Source organism: Myxocyprinus asiaticus, chromosome 43 (assembly GCF_019703515.2).
Source record: "Myxocyprinus asiaticus isolate MX2 ecotype Aquarium Trade chromosome 43, UBuf_Myxa_2, whole genome shotgun sequence".
Taxonomy (NCBI): Eukaryota; Metazoa; Chordata; class Actinopteri; order Cypriniformes; family Catostomidae; genus Myxocyprinus; species Myxocyprinus asiaticus.
The window spans coordinates 11,793,889-11,820,458 of NC_059386.1; the positions used below are offsets into that span (position 1 = coordinate 11,793,889).

Sequence of the window (26,570 nt, forward strand, 5' to 3'; positions counted from 1 at the left end):
AAACAAAAATGTAAAATAAATTAGAACTGTTAGTGGAACAAAACAAAAATGTAAAGTAATTTATGATGTACTTACTACATGGTACAAATATGTACAAAGGACTGGCGGAATGGTTTCACTGTCACATCAAGAGCATTATATTGCTTTGAGTTGGTATTTAATAATTCCTTCTTTTTCTAAAGTGTGTTTTGCACTATATATCTTCACATTTTTTTGACATTTAAACAAAGGACAGGCAGATGACCTGCCCCTGGTCTGAAAGAACATGGCTCAGAATATATTAAAAGATGCTGTGGTTGCCAGATTATGGAAAAACCCCAACCCTGTCTTAGCAGACAAACATGTTGGTTAAACAATTAAGAAATTAGAAGACGTGTGCTAATACACAATTTAAAATACAGTATTGTCAGATTCATAAAAAATATTGACATATATTTTCAAATATAATTCTTTTAATAACAGTACCAGTTAAACTATTAATCTTTCAAAACATACATTATTAGTCGACACATTGCATAACTAACACATTCTTATGCTTTGAACAAATTCTATTTTGCTAGCAATGCATAATTAATTGTGTTCATTATAATTTTACTTATTATAGCTACCCTAAGGCCAAAGTAGCCTACATTTTGGTTTTTCGTGTGTCGCTAATTCTGTCAGTAGTACTGTGCACATCATCAGGGCATGCACCTGCTGTTGACTGTACTCAGGGCCGTAGTAAGGTCATCTGGGCCCCTTTCCTATTAAAAAATACAGTTTAGAATTTGTTGTGGGGCCCCTTGGATCTTGGGCCCCTAGAATCGTAACCACCTTTCACCCCACCAACTATGGCCCTTACTGTACTAGCGTATCGCTAAGCAGTCAGCATGCACATACTTCGAACACATCCATATCAAAAGAGTAAACTTTGAAAGCCTTGAGCACTTGACTGAGCGCGAGACGTAACTGCATACGGAAAAGCTCATCTTTTTTAGCCTTTAGCTCATTGCGGACCGTCAATGTGAAAAATTTTGTGGATGTGCGCCATTGTTATCAAAATGATCAGACTTCTGCCATGGTTGTATTATATGGAGTTTTGGGTTCCTTACAGTCGGGGCCTAAAGACAAATAATTTTTTAAGGCAAATGACGTTTTTCAATGAAACTGCTCAATTAACGACATTACAGCATAATTTTCTGTAAAGCACTTTGAAACGATGTGTGTTGTGAAAAGCGCTATACAAACAAAAATGTATGTACAACTTATTATTTATATTTTATAAATCAATGCTTTCTTTTTCACAAGACGATTCAAATATTTCTTTTTCGAAGTTTACAATCTGCATTTTGAAAATCGAATTGGGGGGGATTTGCAGACAAAGGATCTGGCAACCCATCGGCGCAATCCGTAACACCGGTAGGGTTTGTGCTTTACGGGGCTGAGCTTTATATTGTGCGATTTATATCTGCATCAGACCTTCTTTGGATTGTTATGTTTTTGCAGCTGGATAGTGTTTATCTGTAACATTTTTACCGTCCCTTCTGTAGGCTTTGATCGATAATGCTATTTCTGTCGTTTCAATGGCAAGACGGCAATTAAAGGTACATACGCCTATCGATTATTATTGTCCAGCCAGCTAGGTAAGACACTTTATGAATACTGCAGCGAGTTTAATTTGGAGTTGGCATAATTTGCAGAATTATTAATGCTGAGACGATCGTAGTGTTGTTACATGATTTATATGTTAACAATATTCGGAACAATTTAATCCCATCCCGACTCAATCAGACAAAACATCTTAAATAATTCAGAATGCATGTCGTGCAAATCAGCTAAATCAGATGCATTGAGATTGAATGCAGTTTGTGGTTAAAACTTGATCGCGGCAGGTTGTCGTGGTGTAGCAAAGTGAATCTGTAAGGCCAGAGGCGGATTGAGCGATCAAGGTGGCTGAGACTGGAGAGATAAGATGGGCTCGGGCTTTCGGAGTGAGGAGATGTGCTTGGCGCAGCTGTTCCTGCAGTCTGGTTCGGCATACGACTGCATCAGCGAGCTGGGAGAAATGGGACTGGTCGAATTTCGAGATGTAAGTTCGGACTCCGTGGCTGTGTCTCGAAACCGACTGAGCTACCTACCTAGACAACAAATATGGGTCATCATAGGTGCATTCCGAGTCAATAGATTCAGCAGTGCTGCATACACCTGATGATGCTCCATAATGCTGTGTAGGTAGGCGGCTCATTCAGGTTTTAAAACACAATCTGTATTCTCACAATAGACTGAAATGGCAATAACTAGGCTCTTTAACTCACAAAACATTCATTTGCTGCATGTAAAGTGTCACTTATGTGTTTAGCCAATTTTGAAGAAGAAATGCTTAGAATTGCATGTTTGAGTGTGCAGATTTTGGCCTGGTCAGACAGAGCTTCAAATGTGTGTCAGCCAGGTTAATGTCCCATTTAAAGCGGATGAGTTTGATCAATTACTTGCTAAAAAAATCTGGTTAAAAGCCTGTGTTTTCTAATTTGCCTGAGGCACACATTAACCCCTTAATGTAGGCCCTGTTGTGGTCAGTAATGAAAATAAAGAATCAGAAGTCATACAGGAAATCCCTAAAATGCCCATGATGGATAAAATTACACTGTTTTTAAAGACCCCATGAAATCAAAATTGGAGTTTTGTGGCTTTGTCAATTTCTGTTACCTTTGAGGCCACCTATCCACCTTTTTCCTGAATGCTAAAGTGTTCCATGTCTCATAACAGATGCCTTTTTTGGCTTTTCGGTCTCCAGTGTTTTCACTTGCATCGGCATATGATTTTAGCAGATAATGTAATGTTTACATACTAAATTTGTAAAAATGGCCAAATAAAAAAACATGTCGCTTCAAAGTACTGATGACCATCTTTTGACAGTGTTTCAACATTTTGACATGATGCGATGGCCCAAGGTATATTACACTTATTTTCGAGTTGTTATGACAGCGAACAACTGCGCAAGTTGAGCCTGAACTAATTTTTACTCCAACTCACACATTAAATGGTTGTTGTTCTCCGTATGAATCACTCATTTCTGTAGTTTTTACATTGCTTCTTATGAAGACTGAAACCAGAATACAGTCCAGCCGCAATCAGAATCATCATGGCGCCATTCAGTGGTTGGTCATGAAAAATCTGTATGTACTAGAGTAATCCTAAAAGTTAACAAATTCACTTTTAGCAGATATATATATACACATTTAAAATGAACAGTCTTTCTCTTTTGGTAAAACAGAACAAAATATTGATGACTCATCATGCACTCAGGGGCGTATCCAAATTTTTGTCCAATCAAATACTCTCTTAATTGAGAATGAACGACTAGCAATAGCAAGTAGAAAAGTATAGTTCACAGCAATTTAAACTAAAGGATATTGGTTATTTAAAGGGGTTTGAAATGAAATAAAGGTGAATAAATGACAACAGTCACAGAATTTTCATTTTGGAGTGAACTATCCCTTTAAGACCATAGTCACAACTCACACCTCGCTGCTTTTAGATTGTAAAATTTGTATGTCCCAAAGACATAAAAAAATAAATCACAATCTGATGACCTGTTCCAGCTCAACCCCAGTGTCAGCTCCTTCCAGCGTCACTTCGTCAGTGAGATCAAGAGATGTGAGGAAATGGAGAGGATTCTGGGTAAGAGATCTTGATTGAAAGCTCTCTGTACATTTTAGATGAAGTCTGCACATATGTCGTTGGGCATTTTTGAGCACAAACATCAAAATCATATCAGCCATAGCACAAACTACTATTACTACTATCTGTATTTAGTGAGAGGGTGTAATCTGTTTTAGCTTTCAAGGTACAATGGGGGTCAAAAGTCTGAGTCTATTTGTGATTTAATATACTAACTTTTAATTTGAGGCTAAATGATATTATCAGCGTAACGAATTTGTGAAAAGTGTAATTGGAAAATGTACATGAATTTCAGAGTTTCATAGTGTTTGGAATGCGGACATCGATTCCACAAATTTGCTTTGGGGGGGGGGGGAGGGGTTAGGGGGCGTAATCTGATCTTTGTACAGGAGTTAATATGGCCAGTGTCACAAATTTTATTTAGTGACCAAAATTGTGAGTTATTACTTAAAGTTATCAATTTAAGTAATAATGTTCCATTGTTTTGATTTTTTTCAAAATCAGGTTTTAATTGCAGTATATATTGCAAAGACCATTATTTTATATTTAAGATGCAAATAACATCATAGCTATGCAGATGTTGCAAGTAACAGGACAGACAGGAATAGAACAAGAATATGCCCTCAGCTTCTAGGTTGAAGACTATTTTTGTATGTTAGAACAGGCTTTGGTTTGAATTTAGCTCTTTTGAGGTGATAATAAATTGTACTCTTTTGTTATGCTCCAATAAAAACCTGTGAATGTTTATACTGTATGTGTCAATCTCACAACAGTATCTAATCAATTCCTTTTTTGAATGTTTTTTTTCTTTCCATTACTTATAGGGTATCTGCTGAGGGAAATTAGGAAGACTAATATTGCAGTATCAGAAGCTGAAGTCCCTCCTGTTGCCCCTGCACCCAAAAATGTATTGGAGATCATGGTAGGTTGACTGACTATTGACTGTATTAGTGGACAAGATATAGTGGATATAAGTTAATATAAGTTCTCATTAATATAAATACTGTCTTGGGTCTAAATTCTGTTCAACCGGAAATAAATATGGGAATAAAACACAAATATATATATATATACACACTCACTAAGCACTTTATTGGGGAACACTCTGATCCTAATAAAGTGCCCGACGTGGTCTTCTGCTGTTGTAGCCCATCCACCACAAGATTCGACATGTGCATTCTGAGATGTTATTCTGCTCACTACAATTGTACAGAGCGGTTATCTGAGTTACCGTAGCCTTTCTGTCAGCTTGAACCAGTCTGGCCGTTCTCCGTTTACCTCTCTCATCAACAAGACGTTTCCATCTGCAGAACAGCCGCTCACTGGATGTTTTTTGTTTTTGGCACCATTCTGAGTAAATTCTAGAGACTGTTGTGTTTGAAAATCCCAGGAGATCAGCAGTTACAGAAATACTCAAACCGTCTGGCAGACAATACAATAATCCTGAGCCATATCCAGGGACCAGGGTATCATGGAGACTTGGGAGTGGGCTCATCTGACTTGTTTTAGGGAATTTTAAAGTTGTGTTTTAAAAAGTCATAGAAATTAATCAAATCTTATTAGGAATTTCTATAATTCATGTTATTCTTGTTGTGCTCTGATCAAAAATATTTCATTGGGTAAATACACCGATGAGCCAAAACATTATGTCCACTCACAGGTGAAGCGAATAATGTTGATCATCTCCTAACAAGGTCACATGTCAAGGTGTGGGTAGAGTAGATGGTAAGCGAACGATCAGTTCTCGTAGTCAACGTGTTGAATGCAGGAGAAATGGGCAGGAGTAAAGACCTGAGCGACTTTGACAAGGGCCAAATACTTATGGCCAGACGACTGGGTCAGAGCATCTCTGAAACAGCAAGGCTTGTGGGGTGCCAGTCAACAGTGGTGAGTACCTACCGACAGTGTTCCGAGGATGGACAAACCACAAACCGGCGAGAGGGTGTTGGGCACCCAAGGATCCTGTATGTGCAAGGGCAACGAAAGCTATCCCGTCTGGTCCGAAATAACAGAAGGTCTACTGTGGCACAAGTCACAGAAATTTTAATGATGGTTTTGGCAGGAATGTGTAACAACACACAGTGCGTCGCACCCTGCCGCGTATGGGGCTGCGTAGCCGCAGACCAGTCAGAGTGCCCATGATGTCCACCATCAAATGCGCCTACAACGGGCATGCGAGTGTTGGAACTAAACCTTGGAGCAGTTGAAAAAGATCACCTGGACCGATGAGTTCTGTTTTCTTTTACATCACGTAGACAGCCGTGTACGTGTGCGCTGTTTACCTGGGGAAGTGATGGCACCAGGATGTGTGATGCACTGTGTGTTGTTACACATTCCTCCCGTAACCAACATTACAATTTCTGTGACTTGTGCCACAGTAGACCTTCTGTCATTTTGGACCAGACAGGATATGAATGATTTTTAAAAATCCTTCTCCAGTAATTACAAATGACTGGAAAGGTCATGGAAAATTAATGGATATTATTTGGTCAAAAACCATGGGAACCCTTAAGTAAACACCCAGCAACCTCACAGAACACACTGGCATTGTGGTAGCGAGTTTTTCACCTGAAAGCACCACTGAAAATCTAGTTTGCTGTTTTAACATTGCACAGAGGGACCTACATGTTTTTTTAAATTAAACTCCACTAAACAAATCATAGCACAATATGCAATAAATGTTCGTAGCTTGTATTTGTTGTTATAGACACTTTTGCTGAGATTGTGATTGGAAAGTGATTGCAAATAAAACACCAAGCTGTTTGTATATTAAAGGGTATTTAAGATTATAGGTCTCTAAAGCAGAGGGAAATTCTCTCCCTTGCAGTTTTATTCAATTACTATGGGTATATTTTTGGTGTAATGGCAGTATACTCAGTGGTTTGGGGTAATGGATTGTATATGAGAGCTCCAGGCTTTGGCTTCAAGACCCAGAGCTGGGTAATTGAGCATGTTAAGTTGCCTGGAGTGATTGATTGTTGTGCTATAGGGTGAGAAAAATCGTGCTTAATGTGAACGAGGAGAATTGATTGTGCATGGCACATTCATCATGTGTGGCTTTCTGGTGTGTGTTTTGCAGTATCCCATAATGATATACTTTCATCATGGCCTTTTTAGCATGTTAAATATTGTTTAGCATAATTAAATGTGCTGGGTTTTATTAATTGGTCTGTGTCTCGTTTTGGAGGCATTTGTGTTTGTTAGGTTTATAAATATTGTATGTGTAATTTTTATGTGTTTTAACATTACTGACAGAAAGTGGTTCTCTGTCGGCAGGAGCAGCTGCAGAGGCTGGAGGTGGAGCTCAGCGAGGTGGCCAAAAATAAAGAAAAACTCCAGCGGAACCTGCTCGAGCTGACAGAGTACACACACATGCTGAGAATCACACACACCTTTATGCACAGCCGTTCCAGAGTGAGTCTATCACCGGTTTAAAGACCCCATGAAATCAAAAAGATTTTTAGAAAAATATCTCTGCTATGTAGGTACATACAATGCAAATGAAAGGTGACAAAAATGTTGAAGCTCCAAAAAGCACATAAAGCCAGCGTAAAAGTAATCCACAAGACTTCAGTGGTTTAATCCATGTCTTCAGAAGTGATACAGTCAGTTTTGGGTGAGAACATACCAAAATGTAACAAATTTTTCAATGTACATCTTGCCATTGCAGTCTCTAGGCATGATCATGAGATCATGCTTGATTACACTTACAAGTGCTTAACACATGCCCTGGATGGCGCGAGGAAGTGTATTCGAGCTTGAAATCATGATCACCAAGGAGATGTCAAGGTTTATAGTGAAAATGAGTTACATTTTGGTCTGTTTTCACCCAGAACTGATCAGATTGCTTCTGAAGACATGGATTAAACCACTGGAGTCTTTTGGAAAACTTTTATGCTACATTTATGTGCTTTTTGGAGCTTCAAAGTTTTGGTCACCATTCACTTGCATTGTATGGACCTACAGAGCTGAAATCTAAAAATCTAAAAATCTTTGTGTTCAGCTGAAGAACACAATCTTTACACAAAATGTACTATAACATTTTTTACAAAATTCACTACAAATATGAAATGAGAACATTTTTATTTTATATATGACAAAATATGATATAACACTTTAATAGCAATTTTCCCTTTACTCCAGTAAAAAAAAATTTTTGAAAACAGATATACTGTATGTGCATTATCTATTGACATAACTGTTGATTTCTGTCAACTTGTTAAATGGGTACACTTATCGACCATTGTTAATAGTCTCAAATTGGCCAATTATCTGCAGATTAATAAGTCTGACTGATAACCTATATCTTTCTATCATTATAACATTTAAGTTAACAACTTGCTCTATGTAAGTAAGAAGATTATTATTTAGGGCCTTTACATGTTGGTTAACTCATAATTAAATGTGTGAATGTGTGTGTTCAGCATGAAGCCCTGGGCCCTCAGTATGAGGAGTTCCCCTCTCTGGAGACTGACTCAGTGACAGGCTGCACCAGTATGCAGAGACTGGGCGCCAAACTCGGGTGAGTCACAGAAGGAGTTTCACTCATCATAGCACACACACTTTCACAGCCTCTAGATGTTTTAAACAGATCATTGTGTTTTTATGACAAAATACTGTATGTGCGACTTGGTAGTGATCCACACATACATAGATATGCCATAATGTGACACAGGTTGTTGTGGGACACTGTGTGATGTCCTGTGTGTGATGTTGTCCCTGTGTGCTGCAGGTTTATCTCAGGGTTGATTCAGCGGGTGAAGGTGGAGGCATTTGAGCGGATGCTCTGGCGGGTCTGTAAAGGTTACACCATCCTCAGCTATGCAGAGGTTAATGAGAGCCTGGTAGATCTCGACACGGTATGTCAATTATGCATTTACCAAATGTAAACTAGAGCTATCCTCATAAAAAGGGATTTTGGATGACTATACAGAAGTTAGCTTCAAATGATAAAGTTTAAAGAAATAGGTTAATCAAAATTTAAAGTTCGGTCATTATTAACCCACACTTATGTTGTTCCAAACCTGTATGCTGTTATTTTTTAGATGGAATGCAAAAGTCAAAATTTTCAAAGAATTATTACCCAACTCTGGCCATACCAGGACAGCTCATAGTGTCCACATTCGTAAAGCTCCTAAAAGGACAAAAAAAGTACAATAAAATTAGTCTATATGACTCGCTATATTCCAAGTCCTCTAAAGACATACAATGGCCTATTTTTGAGGAACAGAGTGAAATTGAAGTCGTTATTAATTGATCAACTTTCCACCTGCCAAAACTTCTTTAAGCCGCATTCGCGTTCAGATTTAAAAATGGCATTAAAAATGGCATGTCAATCGCCAAAGCATAATTGGTGCTCGCTAAAGGGTTAACTGCACGTAACGCGACATTTTTTAATTCGTTTGACATGTATGCGGGATATACGCGATCTTCAACAGTGTGGAAGATTATCAGTGAATAACAACTTCAATATCAGTCTGTTCCTCACACAAAGCTATCGAATGTCTTCAGAAGACTTGGAATATAGCGTACGAGACATACAGACAATTTATATGGTCCTTTTTTTCCTTTCTGGAGCTTGACAGACGTGGAAAGAATTGTCTGAATATTCTTCAATAATATTCTCCTTTTGTGTTCCTCAGAAAAAATAGCAGCATGCAGGTTTAAAACAAAATGAGGGTGAGAGAGTACTGACAGAATGTGCATTTCTGGGTGAACTATTCCCTCAACAGAATATGCTGCATGGTGCAAACATGTCTCTGTGTTTCATTTACAGTTTCCGATAGTGTGTTATTTCAAATCTGTCTGTTGCAGCTAAAGCATGCTAATATATTCAGAGCGACGATGCGGTTTGTTTACAGAGATTTTGTCTTGTGTTTATGTGCTTCAGGGTGAGATAAATAAGAATGTAGTGTTCCTCATCTCCTTCTGGGGTGACCAGATCGGACAGAAGGTTCAAAAAATTTGCGACTGGTGAGTTTTTGTAAACAGTGAAGGCCTGAATCACAAATGTATTTTTTTTTTCTTCTATTCTAACATTAGCTTCTTACATTAGCCTCTATACCATGGTAATACCATGTTTGTTTTATTATTATATTTTATATATATATGATGGTAGTATGACAGTATTCTTTAAAGTACCATATATCAAAAATCTTGACATCTGCCCCAACTCTCCTTGGAGCATTTATGAGCGATGTAGCGATGTTCAATTTGTGAAAGAATCATTCCTTTGAGCCAGATCTTTCCAGTGGATCGTTTCATGTGGTTCACAAAACAATTCACAAAATATGACATATATTGAAGTACCATATTATTATGATACCACCATGATCACTTTCTTAGTGATAATACAAAATATTTATTTGTAATTTCTAATCTATGGGCTTTATTGTGTACAATAGTTACCATTGTCATGTTTACCCTCATCCTGAGACAGACGAGGAAAGGGCAGATGTGATGGACAATCTAAGGACGCGTATCCAAGACTTACAAAACGTACGTCTACTCATTTCCCAAGTACCCTTCAGTGTCTCTTGGGAGGATTAGATAATTTGACGTTGCTATTGCTTCATCCTTTGTGAAATATTGCTGATGATATCACAGCCACCAGAGGATTAATTCAATTATATTCTCCTGTTGTATCATAATTGTACGGTTAATGAAGTGATCTTTACGCATTAGGTTTTGCACCGCACTGAGGATTACTTGAAGCAGGTCTTGCATAAGGTGTCTGAGTCAGCGCACTCCTGGGTGCTGCAAGTGAAGAAGATGAAAGCGATCTATCACATTCTCAACCTCTGCAGCTTTGACGTCACTAACAAGTGTCTGATCGCTGAAGTGTGGTGTCCGGTCAGTGACCTGGCTAACCTGAGGAGGGCGCTAGAGGAGGGTTCGGTGAGTACAGTCTGTCTTATGCGACACTAATGCAAGTTTGTGTAAAGTTCACCATAAAATCTAAATTTGTCAATATTTACTCTGACATTATGCTGTTCCAAACCTGTATGTCTATCTTTCTTACGTGGAATAGAAAAAATGAATTTTTGAAAAATGTTCTGGTCACTCTTTTCCATATAGAAAATGTGAATGGGGACTGGTTCTGTCAAGCTCCGAAATAACAAAATTAGCGCCATAAGTGTTTCACATGACTCGTTCCAAGTCTTCTGAAGCCATATGAAAGCTTTTGTATTAGGAACAGAATAAAATTTAAGTCGTTATTCACTGAAAACCTCGACATCTGCCTAAGGTGTCCTTGGTGCATTTTTGAGTGAAGTAACGTTGTCTGATTCGTGAATGAATTGTTCTTTTGAGTCAGATATATTTAAAGAATTGGCTGATCCAGTTCACAAAACCGATCTGAATGATTTGTTCACAATCACACAGACTGATGCAGTTCTTGAGTTCAACTCACTGACTCGATCTGGTTGTAGCGGTTAACAGCCAAATTAAGAGGAAGATTATCAGTGAATAATGACTTAAAATTCTGTTATATGAGTTCAGGAAACTTGGAATATAGCGCATAGGTTGTATGGACCACTTTTATGATACTTTAGTGGTGCATTTTTTTGTCATTTTTGGAGCTTGACAGCCCCAGTCCTCATTCACTTTCATTATATGGAAAAGAGCATCCAGGACATTCTTCAAATATTCTCCTTTTGTGTTCTACTGAAGCAAGAAAATCATACCGGTTTGGAATGAAATAAGGTTGAGTACATAACATTTTGGGTGAACTGTACTTTTAAGGGAAAGTTCACCCAAAAATGAAAATTCTCTCATCATTTACTCACCCTCATGCCATCCCAGATGTGTATGACTTTCTTTCTTCAGCAGAACACAAACAAAGATTTTTAGAAGAATATCTCAGCTCTGTAGGTCCATACAATGTAAATGAATGGTGACCAGAACTTTGAAGGTCCAAAAAACACATAAAGGCAGCATAAAAGTAATCCATAAAACTCTAGTGGTTTAATTCATATCTTCAGAAGTGATATGATAGGTGCGGGTGAGAAACAGATCTTTAAGTCCTTTTTTACTATAAATTCTCCTCCCTGCCCAGTAGGTAGTGATACACATGAAGAATGTGTATCGCCAAAAACAAAAGAAGAAGAATGTGAAAGTAGAGATTGAAAGTAAAAAAGGACTTAAATATTTATCTGTTTCTCACTCACACCTATCATATTGGATTACTTTTATACTGCCTCTATGTGCTTTTTGGACCTTCAAAGTTCTGGTCACCATTCACTTGCATTGTAAGGACCTTCAGCAGTGAGATATTCTTCTAAAAATCTTTGTGTTCAGAAGAAAAAAGAAAGTCATGCACATCTGGGATGGCATGAGGGTGAATAAATGATGAGAGAATTTTCATTTTTGGGTGAACTATCCCTTTAAGGTATGACTTACCCAACCTAGTGGCCTACAAATGAAGTATGAGAAGCAAAAGTCTTAAGGCTTAATAGCAGTCTTTGTTTACTATCCTGATAGAGAAAAGGTGACGCCACCGTCCCATCCTTTGTGAACCGTATACCGAGCAATGACACTCCACCGACCCTTTTAAGGAGCAACAAGTTTACCTCAGGCTTCCAAAGTATAGTGGAGGCCTATGGAGTAGGAGACTACAGAGAGGCCAGCCCAGGTGAGTAACCGTGCAATATGATGTCTTACATGTGAATGAGAAAAAGTCTTGCATTAAAATATTAAAGAGGAAAGAGTGTTCACAACACATTTAACATCCGCAATGTGACATTTCCGAGTATTCAGCAGGAAATTTGTGATTTTTATCCAAAGGGATTTGATTTTCTACAGAAAAGTTGTTTCAGAGAAGTTATCTCATTTTGATGAAATAGTAATGAATAAAAAAATCGTAAGAATAACATGCACTACTGAATCATGAAAAATAAGACTATGAATGTGTATTAAAGGAATAGATTACTCAGAAAAAAAATTGGGGTTAAGATTATCAGTGAATAACAGCATAGGTGTTTGGAATAACATGAGGGTGAGTAAGTAGTGACAGAATTTAAAATTTGGGGTGCACTATACCTTTAAGAAAATAAATAGTGTCTATTTTGATTTCATTGTTGTCTTTAAAGGATTATTATGTGTTTTTATCTTTCACTCACAGCTCCTTATACCATAATCACCTTTCCCTTCCTGTTTGCCGTGATGTTTGGAGATCTCGGTCATGGTGCAGTCATGACACTCTTTGCTCTGTGGATGGTGTTGACTGAGAAGGACCACACACGAAGGCGACCAGGAAGTGAGGTCAGAGCTGTAGACTGCAAACAATCATTTTCTTAATCAGGAATTTTGTCTTAATATCTAGAAAGATAGAGTTACTTAAGAGCAAAATGACATAAGATATTAAAAGAATATTCCAGGCTCAATACAAGTTAGGCTCAGTTGACAACATATGTGGCATAATGTTGATTACCACAAAAAATAATTTCGACTCGTCCTTCCTTTTCATTAAAAAAGCAAAAATGGGGGGCCTGGGTAGCTCAGTGGTAAAAGACGCTGGCTACCACCCCTGGAGTTCACTAGTTCGCTAGTTCGAATCCCAGGGTGTGCTGAGCGACTCCAGCCAGGTCTTCTAAGCAACCAAATTGGCCCGGTTGCTAGGGAGGGTAGAGTCACATGGGGTAACCTCCTCGTGGTCGCTATAATGTGGTTTGTTCTTGGTAGAGCGCGTGGTGAGTTGAGCGCGGATGCCACAGTGGATGGCATGAAGCCTCCACATGCGCTGTCTCCGTGGCAACGCGCTCAACAAGCCACGAGATAAGATGCTCGGATTGAGGCGAATCACTACGCCACCATGAGGACTTAAAAACACACTGGGAATTGGGCATTCCAAAATTGGGGGAAAAAAAAGGGGGAAAAAATCAACAAAAAAAAGAGGTTACATTGAGGGACATACAATGGAAGTGAATGGGCGCCAATTTTTTGAGGGTTTAAAGGCAGAAATGTGAAGCTTATAATGTTATAAACGCAGTTACATTAATTCTTCTGTAAAAACTTGTGTATTATTTGAGCTGTAAAGTTATTTAAATCAACGTTTTTAAGGTCGTTTTAGGGTTTGTTGACAGTACATTGTCATGGTAATGAAGTTGTAAAATTGGCTATAACTTTACACAGAAAAAGTAAGTAAGTGATTTTATCACACTAAAATCATGTTAACACACATATTGTTTACATTTTGTGGTTATACTTTTGAAAAGTGAGTATTTAAACGTTCAAAAATTGGCCCCATTTGCTTCCATTGTAAGTGCCCTACTGTAACCCAGAATAGGACGTGCAAGTCAAAATGAATTATTGTGGTAATCACTATTATGACACAAATGCTGTTGACTGAGCTTAACTTGTATTGAACCTGGAATATTCCGTTAAGTCTTGTTTTCAAAGAAATCAAATTAAATTATTGTGAACTTATTGCTTAAAACAAGAAAAAACTATATGCCAGTCGAGTAAAAAAGAAAATGAATTCAAAGGGAATTCAAGTTTTCAAAGGGAACAACATGTATTTTTCTTACCCCATATGCAAATATCTTTTTCTTGTTTTAAGCATAAACCTGACTAAATTTTGTTAGACTTTTCTTAAAACAAGCCTTAATAGCTCATGGAACTTTGCTTCTCAAGTAAATCTATCTTATTTTAAGGATGTATAGATATTTTTACTGAAAAACAAGACAGTATAAGAATTTATTTTAGAGTGTAATCCATTCAGCCCAATTCAATAATTGTATTGAATGGTTCAGAATTGAGTTGTCTTTTACAAGTACTTGTTGTTAATTGTTTCATCTCTGAATCATTCTTCACAGATCTGGGCGATGTTTTTTGATGGGCGCTACATCATACTGATGATGGGACTGTTCTCTATGTACACGGGACTCATATACAATGACTGTTTCTCTAAATCCCTCAACATCTTTGGCTCGGCCTGGAGCGTTAAGGCCATGTTCACAGAGCAGCAGTGGTCGTAAGACACACAAACAAATCTACTATAGATTTATAAGGAATTGAATCAAAATTTTTAATCCGTGGTGGGTTGCAGATCTGTCCTGTACATAACCATATATTCATGCATATTTTAGAAATCAAAAATAAGCAGGCTTTTTTTAAATGGAGAGACTGCTTCCCGTATCTTTTGTTGTTGATGTCAAAGGCTGTGTCCAATCAAATATGGGTTGAGAACCACTGAACTGTAGCGTAGTTTTTTCTTTGTATTTCCTTTAAAGTTGTATAATACAAATCATTTTGCCCTGCTTTACTCTGTCACAGAAATGAAACTCTTCAAACGAATGCCTTACTCACCTTGGATCCCAACGTTTCTGGAGTTTTTTCTGGACCGTATCCACTAGGCATCGATCCAGTGAGTACACACCCTCAGTCAAGATTTAGAAAGCACACTTCTCTAGATGGCAGCCACATCCTCATAAAAGACATTAAAGGGACAGTTCACCCAAAAATGAAAATTCTCTCATTATTCACTTACCCTGATGCTATCCCAGATGTGTATGACTGTCTTTCTTCAGCAGAACACAAATGAAGATTTTTAGAAGAAGATAGAGCTCTGTCAGGTCCTTATAATGGATGTACACGGGTGCCAGCACTTTGATGGCCAAAAGTCATATTTAGGCAGCATTAAAGTAATCCATGTGACTCCAGTCGATCAATGAATGTCTTCTGAAGCGAATTGATGTTTGTGTAAAAAATAAATCGATAATTAAAACGTTATTAACTTTTAAAAAGCACTTCCTGCCACCAGCTGACACGAAGTGTGACGTAAGCACATCGGCGAGTTTACGTGAGAATCGATCGGTCGATATAAATCTTTGTTGTAATCAACATTATGCCACAAATGCTGTCGATTGAGCTTAACATGTATTGAACCTGGAATATTCCTTTAACAGAGCTCTAATAAGTTATGGTTTATTGGCCTGTAGATCTGGAACATGGCCATGAATCGCCTGACCTTCCTCAACTCCTACAAGATGAAGATGTCTGTGATCATTGGAGTTATTCACATGAGCTTTGGGGTGGTGCTCAGTGTCTTCAACCACTTGTGAGTGACCTCCTGTTGTATTGCTGTTATAATCACTTGTAAAAATGTATTTGTAGATTTTGTTAAGTGCTTTATAAACTTAATCAGCCTGGCTCATGAATATTAATTAGTTGATGTAATGCACATAAACCAAACATTATTATTCACTGAAAATAACCATATCTCTCAAATCACATATTTGAACTTGGTGCATTGGTTGCAAGGCACATGAAAACTATTGACATTTGGCGTCAGTGCTGTCAAACCTGGTGCGATGCGTCTTAACACTCCATACTTGAATGTTTGTGATGGTGAATGACATTTTAGAGCTACGCTGGTTCTATTTTGATTTTCAGCAAATAACGATTTAAGTTTCGGTCTGAAATACATACATTAATCAACTCAACAGGTTAAGGCAGATTTTCTAATAACATGTGGAAAGAATGCTGAAATACTTTCTTTACATAATATATAAGCTCCTGCCTCTCTGCTCTTTTCCTCTCTTTATATTTACAGGCACTTCAGACAGAAGTTTAAGATCTATCTTCTCTTTCTCCCTGAGCTGCTCTTTTTGCTTTGTCTTTTTGGGTATTTGGTCTTCATGATCTTTTACAAATGGCTGGCTTTCTCAACGCGAGACTCTCGTCTGGCTCCAAGCATTCTCATCCACTTTATCGACATGTTCCTAATGCAGGGGAATGACACTACACCCCTGTATCCTGGGCAGGTGTGTGTGTGTAATTGTGTGTTTGTCTGTGATAGGGATCTGCAAAATGACATATTTTCAAGTCAGTGGGCTGCATGAATGACTAGTTGACAAATCGAAGGTATAATTAGGGGCCGTTCACACAGAATATGTTTTTACGTACATCTACACTGTTTTATAATTGTTTTACCATATAAACATTGATTGTTGCACCATGCCTCACTGGCTTTTCAGGGCTTTGCGCATTTTTAAGACACTATGTAGAATTCGTGGAATATTCCACATTCAGTACAAGTTAAAAGTGCTGTAAGTGATTTTAGCCATTCTAGAATTTCCACAAGCTGAGCTGTTGGATTAGACACTCCCCTCTTTCCAAAACCCTGCATTTAAAAGATACCAAATAAGCTTTATTGAGACCGACACCAAGCAGAAGTGGTAGTCAAAAACAACAGCAGCAAAATAGCGCCCTCAGCTGACATCTGTTATGAACAACATGGCATAAAAATGGCATTAAGTCTCAATAATTTGCAGCAACGACAATACTATGAGAAAGCGCAAAATGATTGACAGGCAGAAAGCGTCAGAGACCACAGACACTGTTTTTCAGAGTCTAGAGCTGTCACAGAGACCGGTGAGATATCTCAGGACACTTATTTTATTAGTATCTTTCAGAGTAGAACATTTTTTTGCATACCATTCCATGAAAAAAAAAATCGTTTACAGCACCTTTAAGCTGAATCAATAGCATTGGTGAAATAATGTTGAATACCTCAAACATTTATTTTGTCTCGTCTCTCCTTTTCTTAAAAAAAAAAGAAAGAAAAAAAAAGCCAAAACTCAAAGTTACAGTGAGGCATTTACAATGCAAGTGAATGGGGTCAATTTTTTGAGGGTTTAAAGGCAGAAATTACCACTTTTTCTTTTCTGATTCTCTCCTGAACTCTCTGTATTTTATCATGTATCAGTTTAGAATATATATATATATATACCTCACTGTGTGGAATTAATTAGGGGTTCTCTTTTATATGAAAAGAAACACAAACCTCTAACTACACATTATTTCAATATAAATGTGTAGCCTATTAAGGAAAAACTTTATTGTTAACTAGTCTACTGGATAATGCAGCAGCAAAATTAACAGTAATTTCAGTGAAAGTCGTCAGTAGAAAAAAAGCCAGTTCTATGTATCTTGACTTAAAAGGATTCAGATCACTTTTTTGTTTACTAATTGTAAAAGGATTTTTCATTCACACAATTACTTTTTGGAACCCGTTAAAGTTAAATATTGTTGTAATTTGTAAACAAATAATAATAATAATAATAATACAATTTTGTTATACAATAGTATATAATTCAGTTGTGCCTTCTTTACTTTAAAACCCTCTGGCTTTTATTTTGGCAGAACACTCCAGCAAGTCCTTTGAGTGAGTGTATATAACTTAGTTCACAGTATTTTAATTCGCTTCTTATTCAAAATCATAACAAAACAGAGTGTCAACATAGCAGTGTACATTCACTGAAACGCTGCGCATGCAGACTATATATTTACTTATTAAATGCAGCCTTTCGCGATTATCAAAGCTACCATTTGTCTTTTCGATAAAATGCACGAGTCATATGGACTACTTTAATTTTGCTTTTATTGATCTTTTATTGCATTTTTGGAGCTTGACAGTAATAATCATTACTAAAATGCGGTATCAGATTTGGTTAAAAACGTCAGTATTGGTGCTGATACCGATCTAGGTATTGAATCGGTGGATCCCTAGATATAGGATGATTTTACTATCTTTACACTTCTTATCCACACTGGAATGAATTTTCCTCCACTAAACTGAGACCTGACAGGTTCACCTGACATCAATAAAATGCGTCTCTTAAAATGCGTTTACATGAGATGCATTTTTACATTCAAAAACTGTTAGGCCACATGCACACTAATCTGTTTGAAGTTGAAGTATTAAGCCTCCATTTTCAGTTTCATAACGTCATCGTTTTCCAAAGGTAATGGAGAGCGTTTCTGAAAAGTCTTCATTTTCAGTGGAGGAAATTCCTTTTCCAGTGTCAATGAGAGGCTTAAACATAGCAAAATCAATGTTTTGACTCAGTCAAGTTAAAAAAGTTCTCAAAATGTTTAGAACAGCCCAACGCTACACATTTTAGATGTCTCCTGCATCACAAATGATTCAACTCATCAGCACATGAGTTACATCCAAAATGTGTAGTGTTGGGCTTTTTTTCAGGACTAGGGTTGGGAAATACTGAACTAGTCAACCCTCATGACCCATCCCTAGTCGGTGCAGACAGTGTTGGGCAAGCTATTCAAAACATTTAGCAAGCTAAGCTACTAACTACTCAACAAAAATGTTGTTAAGCTAAGCTAAAAGCTACACTTAAGAGAAAGTAGCAAGTTCCACTACAAGCTAAACGCCAAAAGTAGCTTGCGACATTTTAAGCTACTTTTTTTTCAACTGCATCTGGCACAGAGCATACTGTCACAGATAAAGCATCTAAAAGATTTCACATGATGCTTATCTAAGCCATGGTACAGTATAGTGCAATACAGTATACAAGTATACAGTATGGTGCAATATAAAATGCATGTGCATGTAAAAAAACAAAAAACAAACATGTAAATTCATATTTATAAATGCTACCTATACAAACCCATGTTCAAAATGAAAAATCACTATTTTTACTTTTTATTTTTCATATTTATACTACTACCTCTACAAACCCATACCCATTTGAACATAATTTCCTTTCCTTTTTTCTTGTATAAAAACTCGTACACAAACTATTCATCTTATCCTGTAATTCTGTGTCTAGCTGTTGTATTTCTGTACTAGAAGCTTATGATCAGAGGCCAACTTTCTGTGTGTGTGTGTGTGTGTGTGAGCACATCTGTACAATAACAATGTGATATCTGATGGTATCAGATGATAATACCATGGTACTTTGAGATACAATTACCATATCTATGTACTATTCTGTACTTGGTGCTGCTTCAAAGTACTTCAAAGTATACTATGGTACTACCATTGTAATTTGATATATGATTTCCATATTCATATACAATTGAATTGACATGGTGTTTCAAGGTAATTCAAAGAATACCATGGTACTACTGTGGTTCGTCACTATATGATTAACTTATTCATATACCATTGTCTTAACATGGTGCCCCCAGGTAATGCTACATGTCCAAAAACATGGTAATGCCATGGTACTTTTTTGAGTATGTTGTCAAGTGAGAGGGCGCACCAAATGATTCAGCAACACGAGCACAAGCTTTCTGAGTCATTCAGATTGAATCGCGAACTGATTCAGACTCCTTTGCTATCACGTTTGATAAATTCATTGTAGAAAACCGACTCAGATGAGCGATTAATTTGAGACTTACATCTTTAGTTCTGATTCAAAACTGCCGATAGTAAACACCAGGCGCACGCATGATGTAGTGGTGTAGCTTTTGTCAAAGCTACACTGCTACCTAATCAAAAATATAGCTTTGCTACTGAAAAGCTACCACCTCACTACTCAGAAATGTAGTTAAGCTAATAGCTCCGCTATTTGTAGCGAAGCTACTGCCCATCACTGGGTTCAGATGTGTGTGAGTGCATGGTTCAGTCTGCCTGATATCTGTGTCTGTGTGTTAATCCTGTAACAGATGGGGCTGCAGGTGTTTTTGGTGGTGGTGGCCCTGCTGTCGGTTCCAGTATTGTTACTAGGGAAACCTCTTTACCTCTACTGGCTGCATCATGGTGGGAAGAGCCTGGGGGTCCACAGGGTTTGTCTGTGTTTTTGTGTATGTATGTGCTTATCTGATGTCGTGATATTAGATGTTAGACTTAGTTGCCACTAGTTCATCAGTCAGACAAATGGGCGTATCTTACAAAACCTTTCAAGAACATAGTATCTGAGTCATATTTAGAGGTCGACCGATAGTAGATTTTGCCGATAAGTCTTTCTTTACTGTGATGGGCACAGACATAGAGGCTATAAGAGTCCAAAATGAGTAAAATCCCAGATGCGTGTTTGTTGTGCAACCAAAATCCCAAAATAACCATAAAAAAGTAACATTTTGTACCAAATTAAGCTTTTTGTAGCCTATTTGTTCACCAGATGTAGAGTTTTGGCCACAGAGGAACATGGAGGAATTAATAAAAAATAAACTATCAGTATATCCGATAGTTCTAAAAAGCAACTATCAGTATTTTAATTAACTGGTAAAACCTATATATCTGTTGACCTTTAGTCATATTTCACCTCAAAAAAAAAATATATATATTTTTTTTTTTTTGCTTAAAGTAAATGAAGCTATTTCTTGGGCCGGGTTTATATTTTAATTGTGATGTGATTTTCATGAAAATTAAACAAAATTTTCTCCCTAATTCTCATTACTGTAATGCAAAAAAAATCTCATTCTTATTACTGTTATGTGAAGAAAAAAGAAAAAAATTATATATCATTTACATTGTAACATATTTTATATATTATGGTGATATTTGTTGTACTGCCATTAATTTATGCTGATTAAAAGAAATATTACTGTATTACAGTTATAAGAACCTAATGAGAAGAATAGTGTAAATTACCAAAAAAGTTAAATGTCCAGGCGCATAATGCTAATTAAAATTTGGAGGAAAATGTGCTTGCTTGTAATGAATATGGTCCTAAAATAGGCTTAATGTTCTTAATGCATTGTTTATTTTGGGGTGAAACGTGAACCAGACATGTTGTCGTGAGGTTTACCCATGTGTCATCTACAGATGTGATGTTTCTATTTGTTTATATGCATCTGTGAATAAAATATATAATGTACAGTGGGCCCCAAAAAGTACTTGGACACTTTCTGGATGTCAGACGTTATTGGAACATGTCCATATTTAATGTTATAAACTACACCTTGCTCAGAAAAGTGAAGTTAGTTTAAATACTTTTTGGGGCCAGTGTTGTATATGCTAATGTATGATGTACTGAACAAGGAGAGGTAAAGACACCACATCATGTCACTTTGTGTGTAGGGCTACGAGAGAGTTCGGCGTGTGAGTGAGGAAGATCTGTCTCCATCTGTCGTGCATGATGAAGAGGAGGGACTAAGTGACTCAGAAGGACGTCAGGAGGTTAGGGTCAAACCATTTTCCTCACAAACACAAGCACACAACTCTAACTTTGCTCATTCATTGTAATAATGTCATTAATATCTTCTTCCTGTGTGACTTTCCCCTCATGTCCTTGTTCTCCGGCAGTTTGATTTTGGGGACGTCTTCCTTCATCAAGCAATTCATACCATAGAGTACTGTTTGGGCTGCATCTCCAACACAGCCTCCTATCTGCGTCTCTGGGCCCTAAGCCTTGCCCATGCTCGTGAGTGTCTGTTTACACATACAAAAAGTGTCTAAATATCACATCATGCGCATATACACTGATCAGCCACAACATTAAAACCACCTGCATAATATTGTGTAGGTCCCCCTCGTGCCACAAAACAGCGCCAACCTGCATCTCAGATTAGCATTCTGAGATGATATTCTTCTCACTACAACTGTACAGAGCGGTTATCTGAGTTACCATAGACTTTGTCAGTTCAAACCAGTCTGGCCATGCTCTGTTGACCTCTCTCATCAACAAGGCATTTCTGTCCACAGAACTGCCCCTCACTGGATGTTTTTTGTTTTTGGCACCATTCAGAGTAAATTATAGAGACTGTGTGTGAAAATCCCAGGAGATCAGCAGTTACAAAAATACTCAAACCAGCCCGTCTGGCACCAACAATCATGCCACGGTCCAAATCACTGAGATCAAATTTTTCCCCATTCTGATGGTTGATGTGAACATTAACTGAAGCTCCTGACCCGTATCTGCATGATTTCATGCACTGCACTGCTGCCACACGATTGGCTGATTAGATAATCACATGGATGATTGTTGATGCCAGAGTTTTAATGTTGTGGCTGATCGGTGTATATGTACACTGCCCTGATGGCACAGTTATATCACCCAGACGTCTATTTGATGTGTGTGTTTTCATCATATTTTCATAAGACTTATTTTTTATGGAAGTAGATTAATAACAAATGTCTTAGAAACAAAAACCTTAAAAATAAAAGCTTTGCATTAACAGTGCTTGTGTTTTTTGGGGATGCAATTTCATATGGTTGTAAATTTAAGCAGTGAATATTTCAATTGAAAACATTTAGCATAAAATGTCATCATTAAAAATGCAATAATAAATATTCACCTTCCAATATTCAGTTCCAAAAAAATTCTGTTGTTTTTTTTTATTATTATTATTATTATTTTTTTAAGATTTCATCTTTATTATTCAACAGGTAATATTCGGTCCATTATATTTCACTTTGCAAATTCGCCTATATTTCAGTGGTTAATATTCGGTTGGAATTTCAACCTTGTACCACCTAGTGGTGAAGCCTAGTAGCAGAAAGTGAAGATTGTGCATCGGCACTCTACTGCTTTTCCTGCATTGTCAGGGTGTACAAGGTTGAATTTCCAAACGAATTTTAACTAAAATTTTAGAGGCAAATTTGCAAAGTAAATTATAATAGATCAAAACTTACCTGTTGAATAATAAAGATGACATTTTAAAAAACTTTTTTTGGAACTGAATTTTGGAAGTTGAATATTTATTATTGAATTTTTATAAAAAAAAGAATACTTTATTCATATTGTATTTGATGTGCTGAATTCAACTGCGATACATTTCAATCCATATTTATAGACCAAGGAGAGGAAGTTGTCATGGCCAAACATTCAGCAGATGTCTTTGAGACATTTATGATTTTGAATGTTTGTAAATTTTATGTTTTTAAGATGTTTAGCAGACGTTAATTAGATTGTGATGCTTTCCAGATGAAATGATCTCAACCCTGTAAAGCCTGACATATGAAAGATTTGTCCAAAAATTCTAATTTTTTGACATTAAAGTGTTTTTAGTACCATTAGACAAACTATAAAAAGAAATCGTAAAAAAAAAAGTTGCATATGTTTTTTTTTTTATGTATCATATTTGATACTTTAGGCTTTAAAGGTCATTATCCTCCTGAGGCCCAGCAATTCATTTTTGTGTAGGACATTTATTATTTAAGTTTTTCCATAAACTTAATACATGCTACAGTGGTAATCATTGGGGTATTATCAGAGGAATTCCTGGGCTTTTCAGAGATACTAAATGTTTGAGAGTTTGGCCATGACAACTTCCTCTCCTTGGTCTATAAATATGGATTGAAATGTATCGCAGTTGAATTCAGCACATCAAATACAATATGAATAAAGTATTCTTTTTTCAAAAAACAGTTTTTATCAAATGTATTTTATGCACCAAACACTATATTGACATTTAAAAAAGGGAAACTGTAAAACTTTTTTCGCTGGGTCTCAGGAACTTATGGTAAGATGACATCATCATATCTTGTAATGAAAAATAATGAGATATTTATAATGTCAGAGCAGGCTACATATATGAAAATACACAGAAGTATTAGTTCACACTTTAAATATATCTTATAAAATGTGTATGTCAGAATTTTCAAAGCTCTGTGATTCTTTTTTTAGTGTTTTTTTTTTATTTATTTTTTATAGTGGGCATGAACAGAGTTATATGGTGATGGAGAGATATACCTCAAAAGCCTGTTGTATCATATTTGATACATGGATTTCAAAGAGGGGTTTTCAGTAAAATAATATTCAAAATTTGAACCAAGCACAAGTTGCTTATATTCAGCAAATGCTCATTTTAAAATATCAGTAACAATATAATCATTACTGTCACTTTTACTTTAATAAATTAAGCTGTCATTTATGGCAACATAAGAGGCACTTTTCATGCAAGTCCGCCACAATTTTAAATAGATCAATATAAACATTGAAACCCCCTTTTTTTTTTTTTTTTTTTTACAAATAACCACTAGTTGGTGCCACAAACATGTGAAACTTACATACCACAGGTTGTTTGGCTAGTCAGCTTGAACAGAGAGTGAAACATGAGCCATCAAACGTTGTGTATCATATTTGATACACACGGCTTCATAGGGTTAAACAGACACCTCGGAGATGTACGTATGTGTGCTATCTTGATGATGGGTCTTTTCTAAACTCATTTGCATATGTATTTTTTTGTACATTTCAGAGCTGTCAGAAGTATTGTGGGTGATGGTAATGCGAGTGGGGTTGAGGGTAAGCTCCAGACTAGGCGTGCTTTTCCTCGTGCCTGTGTTCAGTGTTTTTGCCCTGCTCACTGTCTCCATTCTGCTGGTTATGGAGGGACTGTCTGCATTCCTCCATGCTCTGCGTCTGCACTGGTGAGCTTCAGAAATGCAGCCAGATTAATTTCAGGAAAAGATGACTTGTTGGCTTTCTGTATTGTAATATTTATTTAGCTACTAATTGATATTTTCTACCATGTCTACCTTTCTGTTTACAATTTTTTGCCTTTTCTTTATGCAGGGTGGAATTTCAGAACAAATTCTACAGTGGGACAGGAGTCAAATTTGCACCTTTTGACTTTTCTCTGTTACCCTCTGTCTTTGAGCAAGAGGGTTTACTCTGACCTGTGACGGCACTTTGTCTATGAACAGAAAACCATGACCTATCGACCTATGGGCACTGGACAATGCAGAAGCAGTTTTAAGAGTAAAATCTTGCAGTTCCAGTGTTGTTTCTCTTGGTCATAGTTGGATCAGTAGGTCTAACTGACAGCCCTTTTTGCACCCATCCATATCAGATATGTCTGGTGTGGATTATCAGCTGTGGCTCCATCAACATGTGCTGTCATTCAAGGAGCGTTTGTCAACAAACCCTGTTATTATATTTATCTTAAGAGATATGACTTGTATTTGGTATTACACATTCATAAGCATTTGCTGTCATATCGATTTTCAAAGTGCCATAACTATTTTTCAATGTACAGTTTTGTACGCTACACCGAAATGTACTTTCGCTTGCTATAGCTAGACTAAACATGCACTGCAAAAAGTAATTTTATTATTTACTATTTTTGCCTTGTTTTCCAGGTAAAATATCTAAACATTCTTAAAACCAGATAAATACTTGACAAGCAAAATTTCATAAGATATTTTTGTATATTAAAACTATTTGCCAATGGGATAAGAAAAATAAACTTAATTCAAAGGGAAAACAAGTTTATTTTTCTTACCCCATTGGCATTTTATTTTTTTATTTTTCTTGTTTTAAGCATAAAGTTTACTACATTTTGTCAGATTTCTCTGAAATATATTTTTTATTTACCCCCTTTTCTCCCCAATTTTGGAATGCCCAATTCCCACTACTTAGTAGGTCCTCGTGGTGGCATGGTTACTCACCTTAATCCGAGTGGTGGAGGACAAGTCTCTTATCACGTGGCTCGCTGTGCATGACACCGCAGAGACTCACAGAATGTGGAGGCTCAAGCTATTGTCCGTGATCCACGCACAACTTACCACACGCCCCATTGAGAGCGAGAACCACTAATTGTGACCACAAGGAGGTTACCCCATGTGAATCTACCCTCCCTAGCAACCGGGCCAATTTGGTTGCTATGGGGACCTGGCTGGAGTCACTCAGCATGCCCTGGATTCGAACTCGTGACTCCAGGGGTGGTAGTCAGCGTCAATGCTCACTGAACTACCCAGGCCCCCTCTGAAAACAATAATTAATATATTGTAAAACATTTTCTTGTCAAGTAAATGTATCTTGTTTTACTGGAAAACAAAACAAAAATACTAATTAAGAAAATTATTTTTTGTAGTGTGGATCTTACACATAGAAGTATCTTTGCAGGTAAACCATGGTGTAGGTAATGCTACACTGTACGATAAACAATGCCAAATGACAAATATAATTTTTAATGTGATAATGAAGCATAATTTACAACATGCAGTTACAGGGTAGAATTTAGTGTTTTCTTTGTTCATAGGAATCTAATGACAACACTTTATCCATATTTTCAAACGAAACATTTCAGTTTTTAAATACATGTGCTTATTTAAAAAGGGAAAACCCACAGAAAATGCATTTCATTAAACCATGAGAATACATTTCTTTGCTGTATGTATTCATTGACTTTCCTGTACATTTACATTTGTTTTTCGTTCACTTATAAAAAGTCATTATTATACAAATGATGCATTTGTGAGTGATGAATATGTT

The 26,570-nt window shown here is 36.9% G+C and overlaps 1 protein-coding gene across 5 annotated transcripts; it reads left to right on the forward strand.

Moving 5' to 3' along the window:
* Positions 1 to 1,382: 1,382 nt before the first annotated feature.
* On the forward strand, positions 1,383 to 26,521 carry LOC127433942 (V-type proton ATPase 116 kDa subunit a 2-like). 5 transcript variants are annotated; one of them, XM_051686327.1, is made up of 22 exons: positions 1,383 to 1,398; positions 1,530 to 1,583; positions 1,872 to 2,068; positions 3,582 to 3,660; positions 4,485 to 4,582; positions 6,937 to 7,074; positions 8,085 to 8,182; positions 8,393 to 8,519; positions 9,551 to 9,633; positions 10,065 to 10,158; positions 10,345 to 10,557; positions 12,142 to 12,292; positions 12,782 to 12,921; positions 14,475 to 14,632; positions 14,935 to 15,025; positions 15,600 to 15,718; positions 16,214 to 16,424; positions 20,074 to 20,211; positions 21,431 to 21,529; positions 21,656 to 21,773; positions 24,553 to 24,724; positions 24,870 to 26,521. In XM_051686327.1, the coding sequence occupies exons 3-22, from the start codon at positions 1,952 to 1,954 to the stop codon at positions 24,970 to 24,972; spliced, it is 2,547 nt and encodes an 848-aa protein (XP_051542287.1). In that variant the 5' UTR covers positions 1,383 to 1,398; positions 1,530 to 1,583; positions 1,872 to 1,951; the 3' UTR covers positions 24,973 to 26,521. The 5 variants fall into 5 exon arrangements, with proteins under 5 accessions (XP_051542287.1, XP_051542286.1, XP_051542285.1 ...); XM_051686326.1 differs by having other exon boundaries at positions 1,392 to 1,622; XM_051686325.1 differs by having other exon boundaries at positions 1,392 to 1,583.
* Positions 26,522 to 26,570: the final 49 nt, after the last annotated feature.

Excerpts from the sequence above, each read along its gene's own strand:
- LOC127433942 (XM_051686327.1), top strand. The coding sequence starts at position 1,952 with ATGGGCTCGGGCTTTCGGAGTGAGGAGATGTGCTTGGCGCAGCTGTTC. Across the intron at positions 2,069-3,581 it reads GACTGGTCGAATTTCGAGAT|CTCAACCCCAGTGTCAGCTC; the intron begins GTAAGTTCGGAC and ends GACCTGTTCCAG. Across the intron at positions 12,293-12,781 it reads CTACAGAGAGGCCAGCCCAG|CTCCTTATACCATAATCACC; the intron begins GTGAGTAACCGT and ends TTTCACTCACAG.